The 24,677-nt window shown below is 40.7% G+C and overlaps 1 protein-coding gene across 6 annotated transcripts in view; it reads right to left on the bottom strand.

Moving 5' to 3' along the window:
• The window catches only part of PRKCE (protein kinase C epsilon), a 524,967-nt gene that overhangs the window by 23,835 nt on the left and 476,455 nt on the right, over positions 1-24,677 (bottom strand). For all 6 annotated transcript variants that reach the window (XM_048842980.2, XM_048842979.2, XM_048842982.2 and 3 more), the window contains 2 exons: positions 23,610-23,798; positions 14,417-14,563 (listed from right to left, as the gene is read on the bottom strand). In XM_048842980.2, the coding sequence (XP_048698937.1) occupies positions 14,417-14,563; positions 23,610-23,798 (336 nt within the window). The remainder of the gene's footprint in view (positions 1-14,416; positions 14,564-23,609; positions 23,799-24,677) is intronic.

Here is a 24,677-nt window from a genome sequence, read left to right as displayed (position 1 = left end):
GCAGATCAGGATATCCACTGATCTGACACCAAACCAGAAGAAGGAGGTAACTGAGATGATCAACTGATACCAGGACATGTTTTCAACCAAACCAGGCTGGACCACCGAAGCATATCACCACATTATCACAGACCCTGGGGCAAAGGTAACTTTCAGGCCCTATCGGGTCCCAGCAGCAAAAAGGGAGGAGATCAAGGCAGAGGTAAAAAGGATGTTGGAGCTGGGAGTCATCGAAGAGTCCCACAGTCAGTGGTCAAGCCTGATTGTGTTGGTGCCCAAACCCGATGGCACCACTAGGTTTTGTAATGACTTTCACCGGCTGAATGAGATATCCAAATTCGATACATACCCCATACCCCGTATCGATGAGTTAGTTGACCGCCTAGGCAATGCCTGATTTTTGACCACCCTTGATTTAACAAAGGGATACTGGCAGATTCCCCTTGCCAAAGATGCGAAAGAAAAGACGGCATTCTCTACACCAGAGGGTCTGTTTCAATATACTGTTCTTCCTTTTGGACTGCATGGGGCACCTGCCACCTTCCAGCATCTTATGGACAAGTTCCTATGGCCCCATACCAGTTATGCAGCGGCATACCTGGATGATGTGATTATTCACACCCCTGACTGGGAAACCCACTTAGGAAAGGTGGAAGCGGTTCTGGACACACTAAGACAGGCTGGCCTCACAGCCAACCCAGCCAAGTATGCTATAGGGCTAGCCGAGGTTAAATACCTTGGCTACATTGTAGGAATGGGCATGGTCAAGCCCCAACTAAACAAACTAGAGACTATCCAAAATTGGCCCCGGCCAAATTGGAAAAAGCAAATCCGGGCATTCCTGGGTGTGGTGGGGTACTACCGATGATTTATTCCCCACCCCAAATATGGCGATCAGCTGAACCCTGAGCATGTGGGCAAGATTCATCCTCCTAGGCTGTGTCTATGTTATACTATTCCCCTCGGCCCTTCACATCTCCCACCATAGTGTAAACAGGGCACTGGCATCTTTATTTAACCCTGCTCAGAGCAGATCTTGGCAGCAGAGTGGTAAGATCTGTGGCTGCCATCCAAACCCTGTCTACATTGGAGCTCCTGTGTCCTGTAGCTGCTACTACTAGTGCAGCTGCATCTGTAGTATTGCAATTAAGTGTATTTAAGGCCTAGAATGTACCTCCTTCCAAAATAATCTTCAGTTAACCTTCCCATATAGTCCTGTGATTTCTAAACACAACACAAGTCTTAAGCACAACCATCTGAAAAATAAGAACTGGATGCTGGGCCACTATTAATACAAGCTATTGTGTTTTGAGCTTGAAGGGGAAAATTGAACATTAAAGAGTTATTTTGCCTTCTGTGGCTTGAACTACGACAAAGGCAAAAATATTATCAAACACAACCCTGAAGCAAATGCTGTTAGTAAACACTTAATCTCTCTTATCTGAAGCATTTCCATGACTACAACACTGAGAGTGGACCCTTCCGGTCTTCTACTCTGCCTGCAGTAGGGTCTTCACAACACGTACACTTCTGAACAAACAATGTGTAGCTGCATATTAACAAAGTCTTGTTTCTGTGCCCCTCTTCCAGCAACAGATGGTCTTAACGCAATGAAACTGGTGCTGTTTCATTGTGCAGGGAGCATAGGAAGAGGCAGTAGTACAGCTCTACACTAGGAAAATGACGACTACATGTACCAATTGGCCATTCTTTTGGGGCTGTAACAGTGGCCATAGATCAGCAGTGCAACCTAGTGGCAGGTAGGGCTGCAAACAGGGCTGTCAAGCAATTAAAAAACTTAATCGCGATTAATCACGTGATTAAAAAAATTAATTGTGAGTAATTGTGTGATTAATAGTGCTGTTAAACAATAATAGAATACTATTTATTTAAGCATTTTTGGATGTTTTTCTACATTGTCAAATATATTGATTTCAATTAAAACACAGAATACAAAGTGTACAGTGCTCACTTCACATTTATTTTTGATTACAAATGTTTGCGATGTAAAAAACAAAAGAAATAGTATTTTTCAATCCACCTAATACAGGTACTGTAGTGTCATCTCTTTGTCATGACACTTGAGCTTACAAATGTAGAATTATGTACAAAAAAACCCTGCACTCAAAAATAAAACAATATAAAGCGCTAGAGCCTACAAGTCCACCCAGTCCTACTTCTTGCTCGGTCAATCACTCAGACAAACAAGTTTGTTTACATTTATGGGAGATAATGCTGCCCTCTTCTAGTTTATAATGTCACCTGAAAGTGAGAACAGGCATTCGCATGGCACTGTTGTAGCCGGCATCGCAAGATATTTACGTGTCAGATGCACTAAAGATTCATATGTTCTTTCATGCTTCAACCACCATTCCAGAGGACATGCATCCATACTGATGACAGGTTCTGCTCGACAATGATCCAAAGCAGTGTGGACCAATGCATGTTCATTTTAATCATCGGAATCAGATGCCACCAGCAGAAGGTTGATTACTTTTTTGTTGGTGGTTTGGGTTCTGTAGTTTCTGCATCGGAGTGTTGCTCTTTTAAGACTTCTGAAAACATTCTCTACACCTCGTCCCTCTCAGATTTTGAAAGGCATTTCTGATTCTTAAGCCTTGGGTCAAGTGCTGTAGCTATCTTTAGAAATCTCACTTTGGTACCTTCTTTGCGTTTTGTCAAATCTGCAGTGAAAGTGTTCTTGAAACGAACAATGTGTGCTGGGTCATCATCTGAGACTGCTATAACATGAAATATACGGCAGAGTGTGGTTAACACATAGCAGGAGACATACAAGTCTCCCCCAAGGAGTTCATTCACAAATTTTATTAACACATGATTTTTTTAATGACAGTGATCAGTGTGAAAGCATGTCCTTTGGAATGGTGGTTGAAACATGAAGGGGCATACAAATGTTTAGCATATCTGGCACGTAAATACTTTGCAATGCCGGCTACAAAAGTGCCATGCGAACGCCTGTTCTCACTTTCAGGTGACATTGTAAATAAGCGGGCAGCATTATCACCCATAAATGTAAATAAACTTGTTTGTCTTAGTGATTGGCTGAACAAGAAGTAGGACTGAGTGGACTTGTAGGCTGTAAAGTTTTACATTGTTTTTTTGTTTTTGAGTGCAGTTATGTAACAAAAAAAATCTACATTTGTAAGTTGCACTTTCATGATAAAGAGATCGCACTACAGTACTTGTATGAGGTGAACTGAAAAATACTATTTCTTTTATCATTTTTACAGTGCAAATATTTGGAATAAAAAATAATAACATAAAGTGAGCACTGTACACTTTGTATTCTGTGTCATAATAGAAATCAATATATTTGAAAATGTAGAAAAACATCCAAAAATATTTAATACATTTCAATTGGTATTCTATTGTTTAGCAGTGCAATTAAAACTGTGATTAATCATGATTAATTTTTAAAATCATGATTATTTTTTGAGATAATCGTGCGTTAATTGTGATTAATCAACAGCCTTAGTTGCCAAATTTCTAATCGTATAAACCTGAACACCCTTGCCCCGACCCCTGCCCTGAGGCCCCACCCCCACTCACTCCATCCCCTGTCCCTCCGTCGCTCACTCTCCCCCACCCTCACTCACTTTCACTAGGATGGGGCAAGGGGTTGGGGTGCAGGAGGGAGTGAGGGTTCCAGCTGTGTGTGTGGGCTCTGGAGTGGGGCTAGAAATGAGGAGTTCAGGGTGTGGGAGGGGGATCTGGGCTGGAGCAGGGGGTTGGGGTGCGGGAAGGGGCTTCGGGGGGGAAAGGGGACTCAGGGCTGGGGCAGAGGGTTAGGGTGCGGGAAAGGGTTTGGGATGCGGGCTCTGGGAGAGAGTTTGGGTATGGGAGGTGGCTCAGGGCTGGGGCAGAGGGTTGCGGTGTGGAAGGGGGTGCGAATCACTAATTCCAGGCAGCAGCACTCGCAACTTGCAGGTCACATTTATATTAAACATGCATTTTTAATTATAGATGTTTTAATAAATGGTTAATAAATTATTACAGGTTCTTATAGATCAAAAGGTTGATTATAGCCATCTATAGTATCTTCAACAGATGTGCTTACAACCACGACTGTAACATTTCTCATTTCTGTAACATGCTTATAACTTCTATTAATCATTTAATAGCCCCTTAGAAACTATATCTTTTTAATAAAAGTCACAGTATATTAAGGAGATATCAATATAAAGTATGAGTTCTTTTAAAAAAAATACAGATTCGGTAGACCACTCAGCTTTTACCAGCAAGCACAAAAAGCTAATGGATATTTTAAAAACTTCACTGCACAATCATGCATCACTGCACGTTGCTTCCGGGCCTTGTGACATCCCTTGCAGCTTCAGCACGCAATGAGTATGTCTGCACTGCAATTAAAAGCCCACAGGTGGCCCATGGCAGCTGACTCGGGTGTATGGGGCTCAGGCTAAGGGATTGTTTAACTGTGATGTAGAAGTTTGGTCTTGGGCTGGAGTGTGGTCTCTAGGACACTGCAAGGTGAACAGCATTTAATAAGTAATGCCTCTCTCCTCCTGTCCTTTTCAAATATCTACTAAACTAATGGCCTGATTATAAGAACTGGTGGGACACAGCACCTCTAACATTCAGCCCCCACATACTTTAATAAGCAGAATCCTATTATCTCTCTACCAGTTCCTCCTCAAGTGAGAGCCCTACATATCAGCCTACAATGGCTCTGGTTAAAATGTTTGGGGAAATAGTGGAAGCTGTAGTTTTTCCTCACAGATTTTAACAGTCTGACTCTTGGAATGAGCTATTGATAATGTAATGGGAGCAGCCACATGAATTGGGGCAAAAGTAAATGCTTTGCCTACACTCTCAAAGCCCTGGCTGGGATGATTTAATTGGGGATTGGTCCTGCTTTTGAGCAGGGGGTTGGACTAGATGACCTCCTGAGGTCCCTTCCAACCCTGATATTCTATGATTCTATGATTCTCTATCTGCTAGCTCCCAGCTGTGAACTGCAGCAGAGCCAGTGAAGGAAAGACTCTGAGCCATGTACTCAAACTCTCTTCTCCCTTTGCAATGACTTCCTCTTCACTATCTGGCTTGGGGATAAAGGAACAGAACCTGCTCTTCTTGGAATCAATTGGAGTTTTACTATTAACTTCAACAGGACCAGGAGCAGGCCCAAACGAGATAATTTATCATCTGTGTTAACATATAAATATGTTATAATATAATACAAATACGTCTGTGTGAGTGCTTCAAGAATGCACTGGAAATGGCCCCAGTAATAAGAATCTGTGGTTCACATCATTTTCTGAATATAGCCCTGGGGGTTTAAGCAGCCAAAAAGTGAACTAGAATCAATGTTATTCTGAGGAAGCCCAAAAGCAAAGCTAGAACCTTCCTGCTCCTTATCACTCTATCCTAATAGGCACAGCTGGAAATGTAAAGTGAAGAGAAAGTTAAATGCAGAAATAAACTGAATTTAATTATACAGAATGAGAATATTTTAATATTACAAGACTATGAATATGCAAAATGAAAGAAACAAACACTACTGGGCCCTTTGAACAGAATAAAAAGAAGTATAATAATAATTGTTTAAACTTATAAATATTTGGGAAACTGCAGTGTTGGGAAGCAGCTTTAGTACTTCTGTTATTCCACAGTGTTGTGGTTTCAAAGCCAAAGACAGCTGTCCCAGGCACTGACACTCAAGAGAATAAGAGATGGAAACATCCCCCCCCCCAAAAACAAAACAAAAAACCGGAAGACTAACAAAAGGGGAACTGCTGGGAAAACGGAGCCTTGTTCATCTAACCAAGGAACAGTGGAGTCCTTTAAAATATCACTTTGTTTATATTTTCTGATCTACTTCTTATACCACACTTCATGGCACCAAATTATTTGGAAAAAACCTGCTAAAAAGATTTATCCCTCAATTCTGAAAGAATATAGTGGTTAAAAACAAGGTTCCAGATTATTTAGTCTTGGAGACTGAAGCCCTCTTGTCTACCAACGGAACAGACAGAAGCCACACAAGCTTCTCCACACTGCCCTTCCAACATGCCTCAACCCTATCCTGAAGCAACCACAGTGAGAAGTTTGAACTTCAAGTCATTCAGTACCCGGACCAACTCTCTTGATGCTGCCAATTATGACAGTACTTTTGTGGTGGTGGCAGCTGTCCCCTGGGAGCTAAACTGAGATTACCAAGTCATTTTACCACCTATCTATAAGCAGGTAATGATTTTCAATCACTATAAACCTGTGTGGGATTTGAACCAGTGATTAAAGAGGAGGGAAAGTGCTGTATCTTGGAGCCACCTCACCGCCCTTAAACATTTAACTCTCACCTATATTCATTGGTAGGGTCCTGTACATCTTGGGTTACACAAGAAATGAGAAATGGGTAGATGCTAACAAATATTAGCCACCCATAGATAAAGCCCAAAGTTGGTTTTCCCTCCATTTCCCCCTCAGGCTCTCTAACAGAGATAAATTTATCACATTTAAAAAAAAAAACTTTGATAGGTATTAAATCTTTAATGTCCCAAAATCTTTATTTGTACACCAGCATTGTCCATAATGTCAGCATCACTCTGAGAAGAGCTCCTTAGTTAAAGAATCCTGAAAGAGCAGCAGGGAGGTGGGGAGTACATAATGCAACAGTGCTTTAACAATGATACATGAGTGTCTGAGGTTTCAAGCCCACTACCCAGTATTTGATCTTAGCAATAACACTTCATGCAAAAACATGCAGTATAGCCCCTTCCACTCCCCTCTGCTAAATGCTGATTGCCATGCACCAGGATGACTGAATGGAAATATATTATGAGACTGAAAGGATACCTCAACGTTATTAGGCCTAAAAATGGACCTACCTTGACATATTCCCCATACTGAAGGCCTTACCTTAAAGAGGGACATTCACACTGAAGCAAACTTGAAAAGAGAGAACATTTACACAAAAAGAAATTTACTTGGCCAGTAATTTCCTGTGTTCCCTTTGCTATAATTTAAGGATATTGTATTTTAAGAAGGGTTTTCTTCCCCAAAGCCCAACAGTGAAGTCATAATTCTGCATTTATGACATCACAGTCCACTGCCATGGAAATTACAGTGGTGCCAGAAATGCAGCATTGTGACTTGACAGCAGAAGGACAAGAAGCCCTCATTAAAAAGCACAAATATCGTTGCTCATTAGCAATCAATGTAAGAAAATAAATCTAAAACATGGGAAGATTAAAATGATTTATATTTCAGTCTGATATATTTGCAAGTTTTTTCCAGAAAGAAAGTCCCTCTTTAAGGATTCCAGCCACATTTCATTGTAACCTGACATTTGCGGCAGCAATTGAAAAATAAATATACACCTGGCTTACTGAACAAATTTTCAGCGGCTCTCCATTGAGGCATCTGCAAAATAAGCATCTTTTGTATGTGCAACTTTGCGTGTTTGTATGTGCAAATAAGGTATGTGCAAATATGCACATGCAAAGGGCCTACTTGCACTCACCATTTATTACCCAATTTTCACACATTTGTGTGCATGCAGATAAGTATTTAGACATTCACAGGCGCATTAATGAAGCTCTGCTGAAGATTTTGGTAACTTTTCACTTGTGAAAAAAAATCACTCATGCACATTTTCTCCAGTCATAGCAAGTGCATTGGCTAGTTCTAAAATTTGGTATTTGTGGGGTGATTTTATTTTGAATCTTTGCTGCAGCACAAAATTAAAACAAAATACATTGCTGGCATCCTTAAGATAAGACTTATAAGGAGGAATAGATTTAGGAAGAAAGATTTAAAAGAATGATACATATACTGTTACTTTGAGAATGATAACTAAGGGGGACAGAGCTATGATAACTGTTTATGATTATTTCAAGGTTGCAGGTAGTAAGAAGAGATAGTAACTCTTTAGGGTGATTGTACAAATGACCACAGGAAAGTTTAGGCTATTCAGAGAAATCTCTTAACACTGAGGTCTGTTATACTGTAGAACAATCTCCCAAGGGAAGTGATGCAAATGTTGTCATTAAGAAAATATAAAACTGCATTCAACTTGAGCATACGTAATTTAATAACAATATTTCTCAACTATATGGCCCCTTCATTGGAGGATATCAAAGTGCCTTGTACAGGTGGGTAAGTATTACTAGCCCCATTTTACAGATATGAAAACGGAGAGTCTACGTGATTTGTCCACAGTCACACAGTTAGCCAGTACAAAAGCTGCTAAAAGAACCTAGGTCTCCTCTCAGTCCTCTCGCTCCAACCTCTAGACACAGTGCTGCCTCCCAGAGCCTTTAGAATTACAGACTGAACAGACAGACATGGGAAAAATATTCTCAACAACACAACAAAGGTGGTAATGGATAAGCCTGCAAAATAAATGCAGGGAGTTCAGATCAGATAAACCAGACTCTCATTTGGCAGCACTTGCTTTGATTCCATATTGCCATTTGCAATCCTACCACAGCAGAGCAAGAGATTCCAGCTGGTCTTTCCCATCTCTAACTTTTATGATTCTAAGACTGCAGATCACTTTTGAAGCTTAACAGAGTTGACGACAGTAACCTTTTAAACTGGGAAAGTTGGAAGCCATAGTGGTGTAGAGGTTGAAAACAGTGTGTTTCTCTGTGAAAGCTGGGTGTTCACAGCAAATCACCATCGTGTAATTATTTTGTTATCTCTGGTTTTATAGTCACAATAAAAATGGGTTGCTACAGGCACTGATAAAATCATCACAGTACCATACTTCGGTTTCACAGCCAAACAGAGATCCCCACCCCGCAGGGTAAACACTTGGTTTACCAAGCATTGTATTGGTGTCCAGCTCAGTGTTCCTCAACATTTCCAGGGTGGCGACCCCTTATTCAAAGGGAAACATTTTCCAACCCTCTTAAATTTATTATAAAAGAAGGGATAAAAAAGTCTAAGGGCTAACCACTGTAACCCTATACAATTTATTTGTGGATGTATTTAGAGAGAGGATATGGGATCTGAGAGGGAAAGATTTTCTTTGCTTTAGATTGCAACAAAACTTTCAACAACTTGTGACCCACCCTGATTGCCTTTTGTGACCCATCCCCCAGAGGCTGTGACCCAGTGATTGAGAAACACCAATCTAACTTAAGTAGTAATTTTGCTGCGTCCATGTTAATTATACAGGAAAAAGAAGGAAGAATAAATGGCTGATTTTCAGAGATGTTGTACATCTGAAGCGCCAACTGACTTCACCCAGGTGAGCTGTGAATTTAGGGTTAGAACTTTCCCCCAGCTTCAGTGGGCAAGTGGGACTGGGATAGAGTGGGTCCTGGATCATAGTACCATTCTTTCCTTCCCCCCAATACACACAAAAGCCCCTTTGTGGATGCTTCACTATTTGATGGACTGATGTGTGGGAGGTGGTGGGTCAGGAATGCAACCATACTGGAAACCCATGGGACTTTTGTGGACAAATGAATGCTTTGCACCAATTTTCTCATTCACCGTGTGAGACCCCTCCTTCAGGCGCGGGAAATTATCTTGTCAAATCAGATTAATGGGCAAAGGCCAGGCTGCCATGCAGCTAGAGAGGGATGGAGAGCAGAAAGCCAGCCTGGATACTTAAGGCCTTTGTGGCTCTTGGGGGATTAGCTCTTTCATTGTTGGAAGACACAAAAGCACCCTATGGCTGGAGATAGGAGAAAACTTGGCCTCCCCAAATGGAAGAATCCTATGGCAGTATTGTGCCTCGTGGGGTGAACTGTCCCTTAGCCCCTATTCTGGAGGACAGGGTTTATGGTTCAAAGTGCAATTATAATAATCTAATTTGTTCCTCTATAAAGGGCAGCAGGGATGAATTCTATGACACAGGAAAATTCAAGAAGTTCTTTGAAACTCAATCAAAAGCTTTTTAAGAATAATGGAAATAAACCTTAAGAGACACTATCGAGCTCACCAGGGCCTAGATTTAACTCCTTACCTCTGTTTGCAAAGTCTATTTAATTTCTATTATTTTCCCACAAACAAATGCTTCAATACTATTTTTGTTTTAAAAACAAACAAAACCTTATAGCATCCCTACGCATGAGAAGCACCTGGAGAACTAGAGCAGTGAGCACACTAAAGGAATTCACTTCACCTGCATAAGTGGGGATCCCATTGCCCTTCCCTGACCTACAACTATGCTACACTCTGTGTCACTCTTAGTAGTCTGCTCCTTAGGCCTTCAATGATATTGCTCTGCCCATGGCTCCCCCTGTGCAAATGGCCTTCGAAGGGTCTTCTGTGCCTGGATGATTTTCATCCCAAGGCTGAAAACCAAAGATAGTTTAGGAAAGAGATTTGCATTTTTAATCTTCCAAGGGATCATTAGAATCAATAAATAATTTTGAAAATGATGGAAAATCCTTGACAATATCCTTTTAATTGAGAAAGGTAAATTACTGGGATACAACCAATGGCTGAATAAACTTCCATAAACCTCACTGGAAGCTTCACTGCCATGAAAGTTGCAGAGTCACTTGTAACAGGCATAAATCGTATTTTCTGTAATGATATAAATACAGAAAGTCTGGCTAATGAACAGCCATGCAGCTGCTTCTTACAAATCCAAGTGGAAGATTCAAAGATCAGTTCTAATGGCTGGTGAGTTGAAAGTGACATACTGGACCAATTTCAGAGTAGCAGCCGTGTTAGTCTGTATTCACAAAAAGAAAAGGAGTACCAATAGAAGAGGTTGGGAGCATGACCATTACTGCATACCCCAGATATTGTCCTTTCTAATAGCTGCTATGGTTTCCTCTATCACTCTGCAGAGGGATCTTTGCCCTCTTTGAAACAGGGACTGATCCAAAGCCCAACAGATTCAATGGGAGTCTCTCTTGGCATTGATATCAATGAGTTTTGGATCACGCCTACAGTAAGCACAGCAAGAATAAAAGCCAGTATGGATGGAAAGGATTGCCAGGATATGTCAGGAATTCTCCCACATTTCTAGGGTTTCTTGGGTAACACAGGTATAGCTGAGTCAGAATTTACTCTAGATATTTGCTCAGAATTAATTCCAATCCTGATGCCTCAGTCACCTCCTTTGGCAGATTATTCTACTGACCTCAGTGTTCGACCATTTTCCCTAATGTCTTAAGTTTCCTTTTTTTTTTTAAATTTAAGGCCTTTATTTGTAATTTTACTACCCATAATTCACTTAAATCAATATCCCTCTTTTCTTCCTCAAATATCTGTGACACAGGTAGATAGCAAAATCCCCCTTAGTCATCTTAGGTCTTGGTCAGAAAACAGCTGCATATTGTGTAAATATGTGCCTCCTTTGCACAGGCACCACTCTGTATGTGCATGCAAATCTGGAATTTCGAAACACACACGACTAGATAGGCCTTGTGTGCGTTTGAAGCTATGTGCATTCACAGTGCATGTAAATGTCTGCCTATTTTCTGACTACAAATCAGGCCTCTTGTCTCAAAGGTGTGCTCACTATGTTAAGTCTTCCTAACCTCACAGTTGTAGATCAAGCCGTTTCATCCTTTTACATTTTTAGATGACATTCTTAATCAGTCAATATTTCCTTCACAGAATTGCAAGAAGTTAAAAATTGTAGAGCACTTCAAGTACACCTTTGTCAGGACTGAAAACAGTCAAGTTTATTAAATTGAATCAAATTTAAAGAGGAATTCTATATACTTTCCATTCCATTTGTTTTAGTCTTCTGTACTTTCACCCTTCCACCTTTTACTGAATGTATGTGCAATCTTTCCTAGATTGGTGTCCATATAAAATCTTCTTCTGGATTATTTATGAAGATATTACATTTTATTGGCCTAACACTGACCCATCTGGATCTCACTGGATGTACCTCCGACTTTGAGGTTGCACTGTTTATAATTGTGTTCTCATTGTGTAATCCTTTTGTCAACACTCAGTACATGTCACACTTTTCTTTTCCAATTGATATCACTTTCCCAAGTAAGAGGTGCAGTAAAACTTTCTGATGATCTTGCCTGGGGATGCTAATAAAACAGGGAAAAACTAAACAGGTGCAAAACTATGGAGCTGGCACAAAATAATCACATAGTGTAATTAATTATGCATGGTGAACTTTCAGAGTGGGGAGATGCTAACTGTAAGAACTGATAGAGTCAAGTTAGAAGAGAAGTTATCCTTGATCTACTTTTTATTCAGAGGGGGAACAGATTGAGAACGAGAAAATAATAGACCAGACTATAACATTTTTGAATTCACCATAATAAGGAAAGGTTTCACAGAAAGAAGCTGTACAAGGCTACTAGATTTCAGGAAGGCGAAGTCTGGAGAACTAAGAAAGCTGGTCAATAAGGTGTGATGAGAAGTATGGAAATCCAACACTGTGGAAGCAGCCTGAAGGATCATAAAAACCAGCATAATTACGGTGCAACATATTACCCCTACAAGTAAGTATTTCAGGAGCCACCAGTTGCCACTCTAGCTTTACAAGGAACTGCTTAGAGGTCACCAGCAAATCTCAATGGAAATGGAAGAGGTAACCAAACAAAAATATTAACAGTGATGTAAGGAAAAAGGAGCAAATATGCAAAAGGAGTTAAGGCTATCAAAAGGGTGTGAAAGGAAATAAAAATGGCTTTTGCAATATATTGGGAGAGAAAGAATTATCAGAAAGAAAGAAGGCCCATTAACATATTAGGAGAGGTTATATCAATGATCAGTCAAAATGGCTGAGATACTGAATTCTTTTGGTTTTTAATAAGAAGAAAAACAAAAAATCATTTGGACAATTAAATAATGAAGATCTTGCAAAATGGCTATTGATAAAGTAGAGATAAGGGAATAGCTAGAAAAAATGAATGTATGCAAAACTACCAGTAGATAATATGTATATATATCCTGGGATATTAAGGAAAAATAGCTGACAGACATACTGGATCACTGACCATTAGTTTCAGAAATCTCTAGGGAACTAGGGCGATATTGGTGGCCTGGGGTAAAGCAAGTGTGGATTCATTTAAAACTTTACCTTGAGTTCTGGTCAGTCCATTACTAGAAAAATGTTGACAAACAGGACAGGTTTAGAGAAGAGCAAAAAAAAAATGATTATGGGATGAAAGGACATGTCTATGTGGAAATGTTAAAAGAGCTAGATATATCTAGGCTGGCTAAACCTGAACTCAGACTTAACTGTTTACAAATATTTGATGGGTGTGAACAATGAATGGGAAGAAATTAATGAGGAGAGTACGAGGGGGTAAAATTTGAGCTAAATTGGATGAAATTAGGAAAGGGAAGATTTAGATTTAAATTTTGACATATTCCTGTGAGTGAAATCTATTTGGTAGTGGCATATTCTCCAAGTGAAGTGGTGAAAGCCCAGTCACTTGGGATATATGCATCTACATGGTCATACCACAGAGGAAAATTCTGCATAGACACATGGGACAGACTAGATGACTTAACAGGTCTTTTCTGCACCTAATTTTTATGACACTTGGATTCATTGGGTCTAATGTTTTTTAATATCTTCATAAACTCTCTGAAGAAAGACACAAACAGAACATTGATCATACTTGCAGACAAGACCAAACACTACAATAAAGAGGGAACAAAATTAAAAGAAGCATGAGGGTTTCCAAAACTTTGGCACCCAGTGGAAAGTAATATTTTCGGATTAGGTATAAAAGTACCATACGTGCAGTGCGATAGTCAAGAGTCTGTTCTTTCATTAGACTCTAAGCCACTGTTTTCAAATACCTCATCATAAAGTTTGCCATACATATTCTTAGCCCAAAAGCTGACATTTTTGTAAAATATAAATACATCTCATTTGTTTGGTGATTTTCATTTAGAGGAAGAAAAGAATAATGAAAACTATTTTGCCTGGGTTTGGTTGCTTTAGAAGAGAGGTGGATGTTTATTTACATTTGTTAATTTAAAATATGATACTTTATTATTACTTAGTAACAGACAGGTATCTGGACATAACTAGACCATTAAACATTTTTCTTTCCTTTACTGGTTTTAGTCCTTAATGTTGTTTTATTATATTTGTATTTGATGTAATCAGAAACATTTTCCTAAACACCACAACCACAAAGGTTTACCAAGGTGGGACTATTGCATAATTCCTACTAAGAATGTATATAACTTGAAACACATTCCTCAGACTGAGATATCCATAGAAACTGAGGAAAAGCTTTAAAATAGGATTGTGGGCTCTCTTCAGTTTGCAAAGAGACTGAATACAAAAATGTTACAGTGTATTCTAATTGGACACTTACCTTCAGAGGAACCAATACCAGGGCAATCTCTTCAGCAAGGCACTTACTCTGTTATTTCAACTTCAGGTGCATAGTTTCTTAATACAGCAAAAGAAACCAACAAGTACAAATTTTTAAACAAGTTATCTCTAGAGTTTACTCAAACTGCTACTTACAATCCGAGGTTTGAAGGGTGGCTTGATTTTCCTTTGTTCTAGAAGAACCCAGTCAATTTCCTTAAAGAACGGATGCTGTTTAATCGCGTCCTCCCCATTTTGCGATGCCACACAGCCTAGTCGCTTATTTGGATTTTTGGTCATGAACTGGGGAAAGGAGAAGTTACAAAATATTAGTGACATATGGTTCATAATTATTTGCAATCCAACCACACATTCTCAGTGCAGCTCCTTGTAAGGATACTCTCCTAGAAAGGGCTGTATTTCCTGCATGAGTGATAGGAATCCCTCTAGGGGAACTCATCTGAGACTCCTACTTGTAAATCTCATGGGGAAAGGCTCCCTCAACAATTTCAGGAATTTCCTAATTTCACCTGGGTGGGAACAGACTCCCTTTCAGTATTTCTACTCCTACTTCCAGTGTTAGACAAAACTGATAAACACAGCAGCAAATTATTAAACCCTCCAGAGTCATCTTCAGGATAAAGAAAAGGAGTACTTGTGGCACCTTAGAGACTAACCAATTTATTTGAGCATAAGCTTTCGTGAGCTACAGCTCACTTCATCAGATGCATAAAGGATAGAAGTTCAGGGAGGCTATTATTTTAGCCACTCTGATTTTGTCTGCCATAAATATTATTTTAGATTTGTTAATTCAATTGTCAATTCAAGAATTGTTAATTCAATTGCTTTTCTTGAATTCATACGATCACAATATGGATGCTGTAGCAGACATGCTGGAGATGGAAGAAAAGGTGCAGGGACCTCGTCCTTAGTTCCCAGCGCTCCCACAAAGGACGTAGGCATAATTTATTTGTTTGCACTGGCAGTGATAGAAGGAGACTAAGTCACACTCTAAGCAGCTGACAGAGGGAGTGTATTCTCATCCTGGAGTGGGCTGGGGCATGGCTCTGCACCACCCTTACACAAGAGCCAGTGGCTCTGAGACTTGGCTGAAGAGAACATAGCCTATGACTATTCTCTACATGTGTAGCAAAAGCTGCTGATAGTGAGTTCTACTCAGTGCCTCTTGAGTCATTATACCTGCTCCTGGCCTCTGCAGGTATAATGCTGCCAGGAGGCCCCTGCTTAGGTGCTACCCTTCTCTCCCTTGCTCCCAATAAGGGCCAGATTCTAAGAATCATAATTAAGATAATAAATATTTCATGACCATGACTTCTGTGAAAACAATATAATTCAGGGTGTTCCCATAAAAAATCACGCACTGCATGTAGTCACACTCAGGTGAATTCTGCATGGCTGTAAATGATACTGGGGAGAATAAGGTCCCATGGACTTTGTCACTCTGGCCAACATGTGAGTGAGCTAGATTCTTCCATGAAATTTTACATATTTGGCTCTCTATATATGCAGTATACTTGAGTATGGGAGAGTGATCAGGGTTTTAAAACAGTTTAACACTATCAGTTAAATATTATTAAATACAAATTTTTGAGTTTTGCACTTTTGCCAATGACCAGAGCATCCTTCCTCACAATTTCCAATGGCAATCAACCAGCTTCATGTGTATTTTGGTGCTTTGTTAGCTTTACATATTCTTAAGCCAGTACTGGCAGCTTTTTAACAGTATTCTGATGGAAAATAAACTTAATGAGAATTAAAATATTGACTTTTCCTTCTATTTTAAAACTCAGGTTACAATCTTTGCATTTTTTGTCTGAGCTAGGATGAGAACTTCCAGGTGCCTTTCTCTTGAAAGAGCAGTAATATTTTACATCCCTGCCATGCTTTTCATCCAAAGTACTTCACAAACTGCAATCTGACTGAAAACCAGCCTCTACAGTGGAGGAAGACAACCGGCCACTGCACAGCATATTCCATAACCATGAGTGATGGGGAAATATTGGCCAAGGGCCCTGCAGCAAACAGATATGGCAGTGGGATTGTTAGCGTCCTCCACGGAGGATAGGGCATTGCTTTTTACAGGATAATCTGCATAGCCTGCTTCACAGTTAGGGTTGCTAAGCCTTAAGGATTTTGTTTCGGTAGGGTTTTGTTTTGTTTTGTTTTCTGATTCATCCCTGTAAAACTTATTTCAGCTGCTACAGAAGCAGTTACAGCAGCCCTTAACATGGTCTCTCCCAATGAACACGTGACCCATAGCTGGAACAGCAATTGATAGGAGCATAACCGACTATCTTCTTAAAGGTACAGTGCATTTCTTCTGCAGTACATTGTGGTTCAAAATATCATATCAGCCAACCCAAGGACAGCACTTCCAGCTTGGTCTGAAATTCAAGTGAGCTATTTTCACTGTTTCTCCAGGTTCCCCAATAGAAGGCAAGTCTCATGTCAGTAACTGCCTGTATTTTCTGCTAGGGGAAATAAAAACAATTTTTGAAAGAGACTTTATCAAAGGATGACGATATACTGAGAAAACCACAAAACACATTCCCAGGTTCCTCTGCTTTATTCACACACAGGAGAAGATAAGTGACTGGGAGAGAGAGGAGACCAGGAACCAGCAGCAGTGCACCTTGGAGAAGAATAACATGGAAGCCATATGATATGCTTTTTGTGCTGTGTTATCCAGATATCAAAGCAATATAAGCTGGTCTCTGTCTATATCTGGACCTATCCTCATACCAGGCTGCAGGCATCGGCACAAGTATTTTTTTTTTAAAGTGCAGGACATTAAGATGCTACTAATTAGGGTTGTTTAGTAGTCTACCCCACAACCTAATAGGACTCAGATGTGGATACCAAGGATGAAGAGACCTGATGAAATAATACTGATAAAAGTATCGGGGGAAGGGATAGCTCAGTGGTTTGAGCATTGGCCTGCTAAACCCAGGGTTGTGAGTTCAATCCTGGAGGGGGCCATTTAGGGATCTGGGGCAAAAATTGGGGATTGGTCCTGCTTTGAGCAGGGGGTTGGACTAGATGACCTCCTGAGGTCCCTTCCAACCCTGATATTCTATGTTTGCCATCGTCTGTAATCTCTTAAAAGGCTGAAATGGACAATATCCAAAAACCCCTTTTGTCCTTTTTCCATGTGATAAATATCAGTTCATTTCCCCTCTATTTTCCGTGGAGCACAAGCCAGTGCAGATTATTCATCTCCCAGTTTGCCAAAGCATCACTGATGATGTAATTGTCAATACAATTATACACTAAGAGAACTTTCCTATCAACCGCCACATGGCGGGATGGTGCTGATGCAGCAGAAGAACCACATCAAAAGCCATAGGATCACGTGTTAGTCATAGCTATTGCCTTTTTATTTATTGCTTTTTTATTTATTTATTTATTTATTTAATTTCTTGAGGCTGGATCCTGCTCCCAGTGAAGCTGATGCCAAAACTCGCAATGGTTTAAATGGGAGCATTGACTCTTGCTGACATAGCAGTAAATTAAAATTAATACCATGGGCCCAACACTCAGTTACATTAATGCACCTTTACACCACTTTGGCAGTGTAAAGGGGTCTTAGTGTAAATGAGAATCTGATGCTGTAGGTCATGAGACTTAGGCAGCTAAGTGTTTAACACACAAACTGTCCACGGTATTTAGGCACCTAAAGAAGCAGATCGGCACCCAGTGGGATTTTCAAAATCATCTCAGCAGATTAGGTGCCTAGCTCCCATTGAAATCAACTATTTAGGTGCTTTTAAATATCTGACTAGGCACCTATCTGCATCTTTAGGTGACTAAATACCTTGGAAAAACTGGCCCTGTGTCATTTTGGAAAATGTACCTTAGGTGTTTTTGCAAATTTTACTGTTAGAATGTGAAGAATATTTTCTATCAGGTCAATTTTAAAATAGGGTCAAATTTGGAGCTGAAACTATCTGATCATGTCCTTTTAATTTCTAGAACCAGCTTTAAACACAAGGAAGACAGATTAAGTATTTGTTGTGGTTAATATTTCAGAGGTCTACTCGAGCATTAAGTGCTGTAGAGAACTCTGTATGGCCAAGCATGGTGGGGACTGATAGCTCAGTGGTTTGAGCACTGGCCTGCTAAACTCAGGGTTGTGAGCTCAATCCCTGAGGGGGCCATTTGGGACCTGGGGCAAAAAGTGGGGATTGGTCCTGCTTTGAGCAGGGGGTTGGACTAGATGACCTCCTGAGGTCCCTTCCAACCCTGATATTCTATGATTCTATGATTCTAATAGGCCTCCATAGTTCTGTAGTGACTCAGCAATTCATGACCCTATTCCTCCAACTTTGGTGACCAAGAGATAAGGCGCACAATGCAGCTTCCCATTCAGCCATCCCCTCACTCTGCAGGAGCAGAGATTGTAACAAGTCAGCTTCCCTCTTCTGATATTAGAAACAGAGAAGGTGGCATAGGAACCTGAACAGCAGCTTGGGAATCCTGAAATTTGCAAGAGCAGTACTGAGTGTCAGAAGGTCTCATACTTTGTAATTCAAGGAGAACAAAAGTGCTTCATATATAGTCACAGCAAGGAATAGAGACCTTTGCTGGAATAATATGGATGGTGGTAAACATTTACGACTCAGCTGGTCTGTTGAGGCACAGCCAGCAGTAGGGTGCAGAGATGCACTGTTCCAGTGGAAGTTCCTGGGGTGCTGCCCATAGATAGGCACCAGATCTCTTGGAACAGATGGAGAACATGGTCATTGTTAACTGAAGCTAACATTCTAGACCTGGCACTGTCTGGTTTCAGGGTAGGACGTGGAACTGAAATTGCCTTAGGGGCACTGATGCATGATCTCCTCCTATCAAAGGCTAGAGGACAGACGTCCATTCTCATCCCCCAGGACCTCACAATATTTGACACTGCTGACCTCACCTGAGAGTGGTGGGCAGGGGTACAGGGCAATGCATTAAAATGGTCTTGAGTTTTTCCTAGAGGCATGCACCCAATGAATAGTACTGGGAAACTGCACCTCCACCAGTAGACCCCTGACTTGTGTAGTTCCACAAGGATCAATTCTCTCTGGTCTTTTTCAGTAGCTACATGCAACTAGTAGATGAATGGGTCTGATGACACTGACACAAGTGCCAGCAATATGCGGATGAGACACAGTTCTACCTGTCCTTCACCACATCTGACCATACTGCTATGACCTAGCATCAAGATGGCCCAGTGCTTGGATGAGATCAGCTTATAGCTGAAGAATGACTGGCTTAAGCTGAACAGCAGCAATAGAGAGTTGACACTGATGGGCAGAGGGAAACACTTGGAAGAGTTCACAGCCACCTTTGCAGTGTTTGGTTAAAAGTACACACCACAATTGGCCAATTCAGTCCATTGTGCAGGTGTACTCGTGAAGTTGGTGCTCAGCTCTCACATAGCTGCATCCAGGAGTAAAGCTTTCTATATCATCTCTGGTTGGCTAGCAGACTCCATCCCATTGTGGTGGATGATGATGATCTGGCCTCACTTATTCACACATTTCACTCCCTCTCAGCTGGAGTACAGTAATGTGATTTACCTGGGCATGAAGACTTCAGCACTTAGGAAACTCCCAGTAGTATAGAATCAGAACACTTCAGCACATGTTCTCCTACCACAAACACATCAAACCTGTCATTCATTCTCTACACTGATGTCCCACAATCAATTTTGAATCAAGTTCAAAGTCTTGGTCCTTATCTTCAAGGCACTCAAAGGCCTGGGCTCAGCATATCTAAAAGACCGCTTAAAACTCCAGGATAAAAAAGGGTGGTTGGCAACTTTGCTCCTTTGGCACAAGGGAGCTTGCTACAATAAGGGTAAAGCTCATCAGTGTGGGGGACAGAAGTTTCTTGGGGACAATCTGAGACTGTGGAATGAACTCCTCCACGAATTAAGGACCCTCAAAACCTCACCACCTTCTGCTCCAAGTGCAAGGCACATTTCTTTGACCTGGCCTTCTCTAAAAATCACATAGCAACGTGTATATTTTTTTTAAAATCCCCAAATGACCCAAACAAGATACTCAACAGCACATACTTCTCCCTCTGTGGAGAGGATGAGTAAACAAACAACATGTGATAGATGTTAGTCACATTGTTTAGTGCATTACTAGAAGGAGCTCAAATACTACGGTGATGAGCATGTCATAAGAACCTATACAGATGAGAATAGAGATTTTCCAAAAAAGGCTAGTGAAGTTATAACCCACTGGTCAGTGCAGGTTACATGTCTGCCTCTATGCCTGAGTCACAGATTATATGCATCTGTTACCAGCACCCATCTATAGGTTTAACTTTGGAGGTCCCCAGTTCAATCTCTGGGGCTGGCCAAGATGCCAGGCCATCACACAAGTAGGAGCTCATCAAGGACTCAAACTAAACACCTCCAGTGCTAAACACAAATCCCTACAACTTGAACTAAGCAGACAGACTCAGTAGCAGGGGACTGAAACAGACTCACATCCTATATGGTCAAGCACAGAAGGAGATCAGTAACCCACAGACAGTGGAAACCAGAGGAAACTCATCCCAAGTGTCTGAAGCCTACAGCAGCTCAAATCCCAAATTCCACTTATGTGATGGCTCCCATACTGTGGATTGAACTAAGGACCTCCAGACCTCCAAATCTTTTAAGCCTGAGCTAAGCCACCAGGCTCTAAGGCTGAGAGCTTGAGCAGACCTATATCCTCGGTGGATCAGGTACCGAGGGGAATGCAAAACACACTGGCAGTAGGCTAGATAGACACAGCCTTTCTCTCCATCTCTAGCAGACAAACACAGTGCTGGGCACAATCTGGCTTGCTACACAATCTATCATGCATTCCAGCACTATCAGCAGTAAATATTCTCATTTCAATGAATAATTGTGCCTCTCACATGACAGAATGGAACTTTAAATTGCATCTCCTACACATTCACAGAAACAGACCTAAAAAAGATCTGTTCTTGTAGGATAAATAACGTGCTGTGGTTAATGTTTACTGGAAAATTGTCCTTAGATTTTTTTTGTGGGAATTAAAAATGGAAAATTGATTCTTGCATACAATTTAAAATTTAAAACACTGATCTGAAAATTACATTTGAGGTAAATGTATGGCGTTTTGTTAAACTTTCCCCGAACACTATTTGAAGGGCTGTGAAAATGTAGTGTCTAAAGAACAAGACCCATGTCTGAAAGTACAATGTAAGGAAATAAACTGTTCCAAAGCTAATCCCTTGTTAGTATTCAGCAGTAAAATACACAGACGCCTCTCTATTTCCTCTGTTTTTCCTGTTCTTCATCTGACAATGTGGCTAAAGTATTAGACAAAGATCACAAGTTTCTAATGTTCAGACAATAACTACACAGACACAAGCAGATTGCTAAATGTAAGTGGCCAGATGCTTAGCTGGTGTATACTGGCACAGTTCCATTGACTTCAACTGATTTACGCCAGCTGAGGAACTGGCCCAACCGGGAATATATCTTTTTAAAATATAAAAGATGGTTTATGGTTGTAACTCTCTTTGTAGAGTTTAAAAAGGGCATTAATGATAACAAACTACAAACAGAAAGACATTAACAAGGGATCACAGTAAGGTAAAAATAACCATGGCTAGTATCAAAAGATATTGGCAGAAGAACAGACTAACCAGAATTATAAACTGACAACAAATCAACATTACAGGAAACCAACCTACTATGTGTCATTGCATTTATTTTTCACAAAAATGTGTCACTTACACAATAGGTCTGATTGTGCATCTGGATTTGTGAGTCTTCAGCAAGCTCCGGGCACAAACATTAACAGCTAGACGTCTAGCTGCCTGTTTGCACCACAAATGAGATACACAAATGTAAATCATATGACTCCTAAAAGAGTGGAGAATGGCTCTGAAACTGAACATTTCATGATGAGTTATCATGGCACTTTCTCCCTATCACAAGTGTTTCCATGACAGGGGAGAATATATAGCCCAGTAAGATATGGATTTTTAGGGCAAGTCCTTGTATAGAGTGATGGGAACAGATATCTCATGTGGGCATGAACCAAAACCTCAGTTCCAATAGCCCTGAACTTTAAAGAAGCTGAGATGCAGATCTGACTGTTGACAGTGGCCCCTGTCCATAATGAACCAAACAAAAAGTTGGGGCCTCATCTTCATGAGGGTTTAGACACTGATCCCAATGTTACAGCTCAGGTCCATAAATCTTAACCACTCAGGGAAAATAACTCACATGCCTTACTGTGCACAAGGCAGGACACATGAAAGAGTCATTTCAGCTAAGGACAAGAATAAGGTGCATAAAAAGAGTCATTGAATGATGCTTCTTGCCCCAGTGCTGTCCAAGTCAACGTTCACTCCAGCTTTCTGTGCCACTTGCAGAATGAAACCTTATACAGACCTTATTATGGTAAGACACAACCTTTAAAGTTCTTCTCAAACTGAAAGCCCCCAATTTACCACTGGGATGCAGTACGGGACTGATGATTAAGTAGATCGCGCAAGAATGTGTCACAATCACCAAAGTTACTGGGTGACATGCTTTGGCCACCTGACAAGCAAAACTCACCTGGATTTGACAAGATTCTGTCAATCACCCAGCTCACCTGGGGTGAAGGACCAAAGCAAAGTTACTTGCATTATAGTGGGAACATTTGTTTAAAAATGGCATTGTGTCAAGTAAGGAAAACAACATACAACTTTAAAATATTTTTTGACAACATGTTAAAAAAGGCAGCAGGGTGGCAAAGTTTATATGTGGATTAAAATAAAAACACTGACACTGTTTCTCTAATTATATAATGCTTCCCTTGCTCCTAGTGAGCATACAGTGTGTAAAGTGTCAGAGTGATAACACAGCTCTAGCTGATTGTGATTTTCCCTGAAACATGGTTCTGCCTAGATTTATACAGCATACAACCGCAAGGAACACAAACATTCTGTTCCTTTCCCACAAGAAGTGTAATTTATCCCAGGCCCCATTACCCTAATAGTGGCACTCTGAACTGTGGTTGAACTCCCAGTGGTGACTGTTCTAAACTACTGAAGGTAAATTTAATTTTTAGCAAGGGAATAAAAAGAAGAAAAGGAGAAAGGGGAGAGGGATAGCTCAGTGGTTTGAGCATTGGCCTGCTAAACCCAGGGTTCTGAGTTCAATCCTTGAGGTGGACCATTTAGGGATCTGGGGCAAAAATTGAGGATTGGTCCTACTTTGAGCAGGGGGTTGGACTAGATGACCTTCTGAGGTCCCTTACAACCTTGATATTCTATGATTCTATGAAAAAAGGAAGAACAAGAGAAAAAGAAATGGAAGACTCACTGCTTTTAAAATGCTGACAGCTTCTTTGCTGAGCCAGACTGGGTAGAGCACATCGTCATGAAGGATGGATTCAAAGAGATCATCTTCATTGTCAGCTTCGAAAGGAGGTTGCCCAGCCATCATTTCATACATCAGAACACCCAAAGCCCACCAGTCTACCGAGGGACCATATTCTAACTCTTGGAGGATCTGTTAGGGAAACAGAGAGGTCAGATTTAATAAGCAACTTGAGTGATACTTTCAGATGCATGTTTATTGATTAGATATGAGATGCTTATCCTACTATAGTGTCTCAAGGAGGCCAAATCCTGTTGACTTCAATGCCAGTAGGCTTGGGCTTTTTACTTTGCAGCTCCTAGTCATATGACTCATATGGCTAAGTTTCAACGTGTTGCACTGAAAACCAACCCACAGTGGCGTTCTCAGAAGCATCAGCCAAGTTTATTGGTCTCCCCTAGCATGTTCATGAGTAAAACAGTTGTATAGCCTTCTATATTGTTTAAACCAAGTCGGGGAAAAGTCTACTGCATATGCAAAAAACTGGTGGCAAATGTAAAATCAGAACGTAACTGCCACCCTGGATCAAACCAATGGTCTATCTACACCAGTATGTTGTCTCTGACAGTGACCAATATCAGAGCTTCAGGATGAGTGTACAGAACAGGGCCGATGGAGTAATCCTCCCCCACCTTCCTTTCTCAGCTTCTGGCAGTCAGAGGTTTAGGGTCACCCTGAGCATGTGGTTGCATCCTTGACCATCTTGGCTAATAGCCATTGATGGACCTATCCTCCATGAACTTACTAAGGTCTTTTTTGAGTCCAGTTATGCTTTTGGCCATCACAAGATCCCATAGCAATGAGTTCCATAGGTTAATTGTGTGTTGCATGAAAAGTACTACTTCTTGTTTGTATGAAATCTGCTGTCTGTTAAATTCATCAGGTGACACCTGGTTTTTGTATTATGGAAAAGGATAAATAACACTTCTCTATTCACTTTTTCCACACCATTTATGATTTTACAGACCTCTATGATATCCCCCCTTAGTCATCTCTTTTCTAAGCTGAATA

This window comes from Caretta caretta, chromosome 3 (genome assembly GCF_965140235.1).
Source record: "Caretta caretta isolate rCarCar2 chromosome 3, rCarCar1.hap1, whole genome shotgun sequence".
Lineage (NCBI taxonomy): Eukaryota > Metazoa > Chordata > Testudines > Cheloniidae > Caretta > Caretta caretta.
Note: the sequence above shows the minus strand (reverse complement) of the source record. Positions and strands in the feature narration are given on the sequence as shown.